This window comes from Leptonotus elevatus, chromosome 21 (genome assembly GCF_054856555.1).
Source record: "Leptonotus elevatus isolate MCC_2025b chromosome 21, RoL_Lele_1.0, whole genome shotgun sequence".
In the NCBI taxonomy this organism is placed as follows: Eukaryota; Metazoa; Chordata; class Actinopteri; order Syngnathiformes; family Syngnathidae; genus Leptonotus; species Leptonotus elevatus.
The window spans coordinates 15,073,582-15,084,595 of record NC_141259.1 but is presented as its reverse complement, the minus strand read 5'-3'; the positions used below and the strand labels follow the sequence as shown (position 1 = coordinate 15,084,595).

Genomic DNA, 11,014 nt, shown 5'->3' with positions numbered 1-11,014 from the left:
ATATTAAGCTGCACACATGATCACAACATATTAGCCTTTAATGACAGACCTAAAAAAAAATAATACAACCACGAGTAGGCCTCCAGTTAACCCTACTGTTCGCAAGAGCTCGGGTGGAGACACAGCCACAAGTGGGCCGGCTGAGAGGACGGTTCATATCCGAACGTCCTGCGGTGAAAACGCGGCTATTGATAATGTGAAGAACGCCCGAGAGTGAATCACTATTATCAATCTGGCTGGCGAGGTTACAGTATACACTTACAGGAAAAAAGATAAAACGGTACAATTGAAAGGATGTTAACACAGCGTCATACATGTTAAATGTGTGTGATGGGAGCTTTATTATTATTATTATTTTTATTTTTTTTTAAACAATGTTAACTTCTTTTAGTCAAATGTGGTTGATAAATTGCTGCAAACAAAGCTATCAAGGCAGTGATCAACCCTTTGAACTTGCAGTGCAGCTCCACTAGGTGGCGGCAATGCAATTTCATGCTAATTCGGGCGCCTCGTACCAAAGAAGCAGCAGAGCAGCGTAGAAGAAGAAAAGCGTGACTGCTGTAGTGTATAAATGAAGGAGGGCGCTGATTTGATGTTACAAATGAATTCGTTCCTTCCCAAATTTCTTCTGCTGGCGTTGCTGGCTTTGCCGGCGAACGTCGTTTTCAGGGGTTTGTATGTCCTCTCACCTTTTTACCTCGCGACGAGGAGCAACCTCGACGAGCGTTAGCTTAGCTTATTTTAGCCTAGCTTAGCCGGTTCCACTCAAACGATACCGTGATTCTCCATTTGACGCGTGCCACATGAAAGACGTTACAAACGATCCTTATGGCACAATGTTGATGTCGCGACTTTGCGCGCAGGCTTGGTTCACAGTTTGTGCTTCAGATGGAAATCATGTCGGCGAAATGTGCACTGTGTGAAAGTTAGTGCGCTTTCTTAGACTGACGTGTCCTTACTGCAGTGCTAGCAACAAGCTAATGGGCTGGAATAGCTTTTAAATACATTAGATTTGTCATCACTTTAATGGTAATTAAAAAAAAAAAGAAGACATTTTAGTTTTATATGTAACTACACTGTCCTTGCATGATTGTGAAATGTCTTTCAAAACAACACAAACATTTTCTCTAATAAACTAAAGAACGTAAATGAAAAATCAATATTACGACCGCACAAAATTCCAAGTGAATATTTTGCCGTCACCGGCAACTCTCCACCTAGCGTTCATTTGCTGTAAATTGCGCAAGAACAAGGTACAGCAAGGCAAATTTCTATTCAGTACATTTTGTACACAAGGCAACTCGATGTGCTTCACGCAAGGAAACATTTTAAAACTACAATTTATTGCAGCCTGTCAGGAGTTTAGTTTGACAGGTTTATTGAAGAATTGGCCAGTTGTCACTCACTGACACAAACACACGCTGAGCAGAAACCAGTACATTTGATTTCTGTAGAAGCTTTCACAGCGAGGGCCTACAAAGTATACTCATACATATCTGAAATACAACATAAAAACACATTAAAAAACAATCTGATAATGGAAAGCTGCAAAAAAAAAGTGTTTAAAAAAATGTCCTCTGAATCTGTTGTTGGCTTTAAAGAATTGTGGAAAGTAACCTTTTGGCTTTGAATTTAAGCAAACGGTGCCGTGACCTAACAGCATGAATCAAAGTGTGCGTTTGAATTTTTTTTGCGCGCAGGACCACTGGTTGGAGCCCAGGTTCAGCGAGAGGACGAGGATGCCTTGGAGATGGAGGAAGACGTTGTAGACGACGTGACTGGCGACGACCTGACAGCAGATGATGAAGACGACGAAGCTGAAGTGGAAGACGACGAGCACACAGAATTAGTGAGACGAACAAACCCAAACGAGGTGCAATGAAGAAAAAATAACATGTGAGTAAAGGTTAACGCCGACGTTTGTTTGTAGATGGAAGAAAAGGAGGAGGAGGAGGAGGAGGAGGAGACGTTGGTCGGGGAGATGAAGGCCTCGCCGAATGCCGACACCACCATCCTGTTCGTCAAAGGAGAAGGTTGGCGCTCCGTTCACCGCCAACTGCTGGTTTAATGCTAACATGTCATACCACATGCCATTGACGGGCGCTTAAAATGGCCATCTGGGAACCGATTGTGAAACTGCTCCGTTTTGGCGTTTTGCTTGTGTTTCACGCTCATTCATTCATTCGTTCGTGCCACTCTCGTGTTTTGTTTTCAACGGAGCTCATCGATTGGTTGTTGGCTGTCACGCCACACAAAGACTGAAAGACTTGCATTTCATATGCAAGATCTTTGATATTGTGGCAAAGATGATGGCTCATCTGACAAACGATGGAGATGACGTCAGCGCGGCTGGCATGAATGTCAAGATGTCGATTGACTTTGTTTCCGTCTAACACACGTCCTGTATCACTCGCGGGATTTTTTTCTGAAAAGGAACCCCGACTGCAATGACAAATTTTCTCTCTTATTTACTTGGTTGTTGACATTCATTTATCAAAAGTCATTTCCAGTTTTGTTTTGTAGAAACTTTATTTGGACGTACGCTTCCATTGTTATTTACGTCGCAACATGTTCAGTGCGTCGTGACGCCGAATGGCGGTTGGCTCTCTGCCGAGCGCATAAAGAAAGCAAAGTAAGCCTCGGTAACGTTCCTAAAGGGACGCTCAAAACTATTGGATGCGTCCGGTGAATGATGAGAGCACGGCGCGGGGGAGGGTCACTCTTCCAACCGCACGTTGTTTCTTTAGGAACGCTACGGCGCCTTGCCTTGCTTTCTCGATAGGTGCTTCACATTGCTCGGCAGAGAGCCAGCCGCCATTTTGCGTCACGACGCACTGAATGCCACGCCACGTAAATAATAATGTCGGCGTGCAACCGAATAAAGTTTCTACTTAACGTATTCGACTGGAAAAGATTTTTGGAAAACAAATCTCATAGTTGTGTTCGTAACAACCAAATGGATAATCAAGAGCAAACTTGTCATTACAGTCGAGGTTCCTTCTTAAAGCGATACACGCACCAATGCGGGCTTTGTTTTTTTTTTTTTTTTTTTTGTTTTTTTTAAAGAGCTCAGTATTGTTCATTCGGAAATGTCATCATCATTGCTCTTTTTTTTTCTTTTTTTTTTTAATATATATATACATATATATATATATTTTTTTGTGTGTGTGGGTGAGTATGTGTATGTGCGTGCGTGCGTGCGTGCGTGCGTGCGTGCGTGCGTGCATTTGTTAGCTCACCAGAAAACCTATTAGAAAAAATCTCATACTGTTCACCTAAACCAATGCGGGCTTTTCTATTTGAGTGCTGGCGCGTGTGCCAGTCAACTTGGTCCCATTGCTAATTTGCATACGCAGGCTAACTTGAAAAAGCGGAGCAATTGAAGAAATGAGTCCAATGTTGCGTTTCAGACTTCCCGGCCAACGACATCGTCAAGTTCCTGCTTGGCTTCACCAACAAAGGTTCTGAGGACTTTGTGGTGGACTCCCTGGACGCTTCGTTCCGATACCCGCAGGTAAGGGCCGGCTGGCGGTCTGCCGGTCTGCCGGTCTGCCGGGCTGCCGCTCCCCGTCTTGGACGGTCCTAACATGCTGCGTTTGTTTGTGTGGCCGGCATCAGGACTATCAGTTCCACATCCAGAACTTCACGGCGCTGCAGCTGGGCACGGCGGTGCCGCCCGGTCGCCAGGCCACCTTTGAGTACTCCTTCATCCCTGCGGAACCCATGGGGGGGCGGCCCTTCGGCCTGGTCATCAACCTCAACTACAAGGACGCTGACGTAAGTACGGGGCCGTCGCCATGGCGACACGTGTCGTTCGAATGACGTGACTTCCTGCTGCAGGGGAACGTCTTCCAGGACGCCGTCTTCAACCAGACGGTCACCATCACCGAGATGGAGGACGGACTGGACGGGGAGACGTGAGTGAGCGTCTTCATTCATACTTTTGGCCGCCGTCCGGTCCGAACCGATTTTTGACGTCTGCCGCGTCCTCCAGCATCTTCATGTACATCTTCCTGTCGGGCCTGAGCTTGCTCGTCATCGTCGGCCTTCACCAGCTGCTGGAGTCCAGGAAGGTAGCGGCCGGCCGACGTTCCGCAAAAGTTGACGCGCGTGTGTTGTGCGAGCACGCGGGTGAACGTGTCTTGTGTGTGTGTGTGTGTGTGTGTGTGTGTGTGTGTGTGTGTGCGCGCGCCGGTGAGCAGAGGCGGCGTCCCGCTCCAAAAATGGAAATGGGAACGTCGAGTCACAACAACGTGGATCTCAGCTGGATCCCGCAAGAAACTCTCAACCAGATGAGTGAGTTGCTGCAGCAGCCAACACAATTTTCACGCAAAACCTTCAATCACGCCCACTCGACTTTGTTGTAGGCCATTTTTTTTTCCCCCCCTGTTACTCTTAACCACTCGAGTGTATCCTTCACTTAGTTCTTTTTTCCTCGAGCAGAATTATTGGCAACTTTTTCCTTTTGTATTCTTCAGCGTATGTTCTTGTCAGGACGTGTGACCTTTTCCCTCTGCCCCGATTGAACTTTGACCTTTTCTGTGCATGAGGACGATTCGCTCATTGTGTTGTCTGCTTTCTTTCTTCCCGTTTGGCTTCAGTGCAGAGTCGCAGAGGTGAGATTTTGTTTGCTCCACAACAATCGGACTATGTTGATATGCGTCTTGTGGACACATCACCATTTGAACGCAACACATTTTTGGGACGTGCCAAACAGTGAATTGGACCCATTGGAATGAACACACTGACTGATGCCGACCAGTCTTGAACATATGAAGACGCTCGTCTTATCACCCGTCACCCGTCAGCCGTTTGCATCATTTGATGTTGTTTGTCTTCCCTCAGACAAAGCGTCGCCCAGAAGGTCGCCACGCAAACGCAACCACAAGCGCTCGGCGGGCTCTGATGAGTGAGCGGCAACGAGTGCCCGGCGTGCCATGATGGCCGTGGCCTGGGACGGTAACCACGAGTGCCATCATGCCAGACTCCTTTATTCCCTCCCTACACACGCACACGCACGCACACACACACACACACACACATTGAGCAGGCAGGTTGTGTTGGCACTGATGATGATGATGATGAAGATGAACTGCTGATGATGTCACTGTAGTGAAGAGCTGAAAGTGCAGCTTTTGTCAAATGGAATTTTTTCCCATGCACATTGTTTGGAATAGGCCAGAAAATGTCCATGGTTCAAGGTAGGCTCTGAGTTTTTTTTTTTTTTTAATTTGCGAGTGAACCTTCAATTTTGTGACGCTCAAGTGCAAAAAAAAATAAAATAAATACAGTTCTTGTAATTCTGTCCAATGTGTTGAAGGCGTGACATGCATTTCATGTTCTACTTTTGGCAAGCAAACAATTTTTATTCCTGTTTGAATATGACATTTGTCCGTAGTTTCCAATTTGGCATCTTTTCCCAACTTTGAATTTGTGATGTAAAGTAAGTGGAAATGTTCCAAGGCCATGTTTGCAGCTCTCCACTAGGGTGGCAATTTAAAAAACAAACAAAAAAAAAAAACACTCTTTGTTAATTATTTTTGTGTTTGTATGACGCACTGATGATGAGTTGAAGATGAACGCCATTTTGATGAGACGTCATTTTTTGTTTACTATGATGCGCACGAGCAAAAATGTCGACTCGTTCATTGGAGACATTTCTGCTGTGGGCTTGTTTTACCACTAGAGGGTGATGCTGTTAATTTGCATATACAGTTGGGTTTTTTTTTTTTAAGAAAAAGTGCTGAATTTAACTTTGACCTTTATGTCTAGGGCTACTTTCATGAATTTATTTTCATTTGCTTTTTAATGGCAAGCAAATAAACAAATTATTTGCACTTGTGTTGCTTCATTAGTCGTGTCGTCAAAGCAAAAAAGCTGAATCGGATATGTATGTGATGCGTCTGCAGTCAACAATTGGTCGCGTTAAGAGTCAAATGTTTGCGTAAGACGGAAAATGACCTTATTAGACTGATGACGTGCAAAATTTGGGTCTAAAAAAAAATCGGAATGTTGTCGCCGTTTCCTCCCTATTTGTCTCAGGGGTTTCAATTTGGCTGTAACTAGAATATCTTGGGAGATTTTTATTCCTTTTGTCGGCTGAAATGACTTGATGGTCCTCCTCTATTTGAGTATTTTGTAAAAACTTGTTTGAAATCCCTCTTTTAAGTAAAAGCTCAATGATGAATTGTTGGAAGAAAATGTAGTCATCAATGGAATCCATTTTTTACTCGGAGGAACCTTTGGGGCTTGGAATCCTCTCAAACAGGTTTTTAGGAAAGAACGACTGTACCCCCCTCGACCGAAGCACCTTGAAAAGGGTCAGCACTGCGTCCCAAAAAAACTCATCCTGCGTACAAATGCGCTTGAAACGCAACAACTGGGATTTAATAATGCCTCGAAATGTGTGTTTAAGGTGGAAACTATATTTATGTCAAAGTGCATGTGTATCTTGTTTTGAAAAAAACTTTGATATCCAATCTTTGGTTTTCTGTGAATTGTTGTCCTTTGTACGTGGTCGTGTCTAAAAAAAAAAAAAAAATCAATGCTCTGTTTATTTATTGCAGTTTGAATCTTTATAGAGGGATCATGTGCGTCCAAGATCAGGAAAAACTCATCTAGTTCTTTTGACGAATCCGTCCAAATTCCCCAGGTATCATCCAGGTATCTGAGGACATGTAGTGGTCCCTTTGGACATTTGGGAAGGACTCCTTCCTCCCAAGTGGCCATAACGATATTGGCATACGCCGGGCGCAAATGTCTTGCCCATGGCCGTGCCTTTTATTTGTAAATAAAAATTCTGGTCAAATTCAAAATTTAATTTCTATTTAAACTCATGTCTAGCAGTTTTATGAGTTCCTTTATCCGGTCGCCTAGAATCGGGATACTTTTCAAAAATCTTTTTTTTTTTTTTTTTACAGCCGCCAGTCCTGACGGGGTGTCAATATTTGTATATAGACTGTTTATAACAATAGTAAATAATATTGCATCATTGGGGATTTCAGATTCTCTTAATTCTTTCAATGAAATGACAAGTATCCTTTTATATAAGAGTCATGTTTAGTGGTCTATGGATTCCGCAATCCGGTAAGTCTCACTTCCGCAGTCCGAGACGATGGGTCTGCCAGGCGGAACTGAAAAAGGGGGACTGTCCAAGACTCGGGATTTTGATGGATTTTCGGGAGTATATAGAATCTCCTCGCTCGTGGTTCCGTGTCTCCTTTCAAATATGGTTTCTGGTGACCATGAATGAATTTCTTTTGATGGAAGTGTTTCTAAAATGTCATTCGACGGTCAAACTGTTGTTTCCCAGGATGTTTATTTTCAAATAAACCTTTAATGTGAACTGACTGTGATTACACTATGTACATAATCAATTCTATATATATTGTATATGTAAATTATATAAGTTTTATGAATGTCTTATTTATGTATGTCTATTTTTTATCAATTGAAATGAAATGTAAATGTATATTAAATATGTAGCTCAGAGTGGAGTTATGGAATGTATCGTTGTCATGAATTTGGGAGTCCGTAAGAAAGCAAAGAAAGAAGGAGAGCAACCAAGCCAAAAAAGGACACCAAGGAAGGAAAGAAGGAAAGTCAAGCGAGACGTCAAGTGCAAGGTAGAAAGTTGAAGGGAAAAGAACCGTGGTTTGAGATGTCCTCATGTCACCTCTTATATGAGGATATGTTGTTGTCCTTGTCATGTTTTGGCTTCTGTTGTCCTTGTGTGTCTCCCTTGGTCTTGTTTAAGTGTCATCCAATCAGTGCCCTCAGCCAGGTGTGTCTCGCCCCAGGTGTGTCTTGTTGCGTCATTAGCGTCTGTGTATTTAGTCTGCCGTCTCCCCACTCCGTCTGTGTCGGTTGGTTGTCTTTCCTCGTGTCACGCTGCCCGTTTTTTGCCTGGTCTCTTTTTTCCCCACGTTTTGGTTGACCTGGTCGTCATTTGGAAGCTCGCCTTTTGTTTTATAGAAATGAATGAATTAATCAAGGATGAGACTCCGCCTGAAGAAGGACCAACGACCTCCGAAACGTCGCGAACACGGCTCTCATGTATAGTGCACGCTTTGTATATTGTATATATTTTATATCAACTGTTATGTAAACAAATGTACATTATTTATGAACGCAGATGTGTCGGATTAGGGTTGAGATTCGGGTAAACTCGTTTATACTACACAGACGTTAGGGTTAGGGTTAGGAATGAGGGATCGAGCCCTTCCTCGACCAGGATAGGGGAATTGATGCCCCCCTCCTGGAGCGAAAGGGAATTGCACGGTCCTTCCACTGATGTGTGGGCTGGCGTCTCCGCCCATTGCGGACAACAGTCCACCCACCCTCCATCATACTCTTTCTTTTTTTTTTTATATCTCAGAGTCCTTTTTAAGGTAATTTATGTATAATAATGTTTTTAATCTTTTATTTAATAGTTAGGAGTTGCCTTTGTATCCTATGCAATCACTATCTACGAATCTATTTTATTTAAGATGTTATGTATAATTGATTTTTAATCTTTTATTTATTCAATAGGAGTGGCCTTTGTTATATATGTAATCACTATCTATTAATATAAAACAATCAACAAAACTAATCAAAAAAAAATTTTTTATATAAAAAAAAGTTCTAATTCCTAATGAGTATAATTAAATGCAAGTGTGCCTTGACAACGTTTCGGCTCATCCGGAGCCTTCTTCAGGTAAATGGCACAATGAAACAATGAAAATGCAATTAAGCTCTTCCTGGCGAGAGATGTTGTCTCTGCGACGACCAAACTCCAACTATAACCTTGTAAATATCCAACCCTATTAGTTTATACACTTATGTACACTTAGTATTTAACTTTAAAGTACATATATATCCCCACAAATGTACTGTACATATTTACAACTCTTTAATTATGCATGCATTATATTTTAATCGTATTAACCTATTTTAACATCATGAATTAACTGTCCATTTTAATATCCCACTAATTATGCACCTATGATATTTTTATCTTGTTTAACACCATGAAATTGTGTTATTACCGTGTAATACAACACCTATATATGTCATAATACAACATTCACACCATATACAGTTTTCATACTTACTATATACATGTAATTCACATCCCACTAGGGTTAGAAAGGTGTCCAGGGTTATATACAACTATAGGGTTGAGGTTAGGGTTAGCACTCAGTAGGGCCATAGTACATCCACTAGGTTAGGGTTAGTATAGCTGGGGTTGGGGTGAGGGTTAGGGTTGGGGTTAGGGTTAATATAGCCAGGGTTGGGGTTAGGGTTGGGGTTGGGGTTAGGTTTAAGGTTAGGGTCAGGGTTAGGTTTAGGGTTAGGGTTAGGGTTAAGGTTAGGGTTGGGGTTGGGGTTAGGGTTAAGGTTAGGGTTAGGGTTAGGGTTGGGGTTAGGGTTAATATAGTTGGGGTTAGGGTTAAGGTTAGGGTCAGGGTTAGAGTTAGGGTTAGGGTTGGGGTTAGGGTTATCCAGGGTTTAGAGTTGGGGTTAAGGGTTAGGGTTAAGGGTTAGGGTTAAGGGTTAGGGTTAAGGGTTAAGGGTTAAGGGTTAAGGGTTAGGGTTTTAGGGTTAGGGTTAGGGTTAGGGTTAGGGTTAGGGTCAGGGTCAGGGTCAGGGTCAGGGTCTTCAACCAGACCGTCACCATCACCGAGCTGGAGGATGGACTGGACGGAGAGACGTGAGTGCGGGTTTGGGTTAGGATTAAAAAATGAAAAATGACCATGTAGTAAGGGTTTTTTTTTTTTTAAATCAAAAAATAACCATATATAGTAAAGCTTTTTTTCTTCCTTTTGCCCTTAAAAAAATAAAATAAAAAAATGACCATGTAGTAAGGCTTTTTTTTTATTTATCCAAAAATAACCATATATAGTAAGGCTTTTTTTTCTTTCTTTTTTCCTTAAATTTTTTTTTAAAAAAAATCAAAAATTAACTACATGTATAGTAAGACTTTTTTTTTTTTTATAAAAAAAAAAAGACCATGTATGGTAAAACGTTTTTTCTCCTTAAAAAAAAACTATCAAAAAAATTACCATGTATAGTAAAGTTAGGGTTAGGGTTATCTGTCCAATCTAATCTGCAAAATGACGTCTACAGCAAAAACAATTGAAACATTTTAGCACCTTCAAATCCTCACAGATCAAATCTAACAATTAATTCACTTTCTTATCTCGCGCCACTTGATTACTTTTTTTCTTTTTTGTTAACGCAGAAATTTTTTTGTTCGCTTATCACAATCTCGTGCACGCGCCAACAATACTGCAGGATTTATTGTTTATATGGGTAAAAAAAACAACAACGGGGGTTAGGGGGGCAGGCGCTTAATGAAAAATATCATCTGGTGTTGCCTTCAGGGAAATCACGGCTTTTCCTCTACATAATAAATATTTCAAATGTCCTTAAGTCTTTGAAATAGCAAACAAAAAAAAACTCTCTCGTCTGGTCTGGCGTTGCCTTCAGGGACAATCCCAAATCACAGTTTTCCCCAATCAACAAGTGAGTATTTGTTCCAATTGTCCATAATTGTTTACAAATACGTCAAAAACAAAATGCTATGAAATGTGGTGTGGTGTTGCCTTCGGGGACAGTCCCAAATCACAGTTTTCCTATCAACAACCCATCGTTTCCCACATTCTTGTTACTTTCCACCCTCCAGGCCCCCTCCCATACCCGATGATGTATTAGGTGAAGCAGCATGTAGCTCATTCGCCAAGTTGAGACGTTTTCATGCCTCAAACTCTTTGGCGTCTAATCCCGATCAATAGAGGAAGAGGAAGGTGAGGAGGAAGAGTGGGTGGATGTTTGCGGCTGTCATCTTTCACCGGCGGTCACCTGGGGGACTGTTGATGCTTTTTTTGGGGGGGGGGGGATGGATGTTGGTGACTGGCGGAGGTGCGAAGGATGTCGATAGGTTAATCGATACTGGCGTACGAGCGCGTGCGTGCGTGGGGCAGGTGCTCAAAGTTGCAAAGGGGGCGCAATTTAATGAGATCGTTTGAAG

The 11,014-nt window shown here is 42.4% G+C and overlaps 1 protein-coding gene across 2 annotated transcripts; it reads left to right on the top strand.

Moving 5' to 3' along the window:
- The first annotated feature begins 517 nt into the window (after positions 1-517).
- Positions 518-5,837, top strand: ssr1 (signal sequence receptor, alpha). Of its 2 annotated transcripts, XM_086066552.1 has the most exons (10): positions 518-671; positions 1,701-1,849; positions 1,931-2,033; positions 3,411-3,514; positions 3,619-3,777; positions 3,841-3,917; positions 3,995-4,073; positions 4,203-4,296; positions 4,602-4,616; positions 4,846-5,837. In XM_086066552.1, the coding sequence occupies exons 1-10, from the start codon at positions 572-574 to the stop codon at positions 4,911-4,913; spliced, it is 948 nt and encodes a 315-aa protein (XP_085922678.1). In that variant the 5' UTR covers positions 518-571; the 3' UTR covers positions 4,914-5,837. The 2 variants fall into 2 exon arrangements, with proteins under 2 accessions (XP_085922678.1, XP_085922679.1); XM_086066553.1 differs by lacking the exon at positions 4,602-4,616.
- The last annotated feature ends 5,177 nt before the right edge of the window (positions 5,838-11,014 follow it).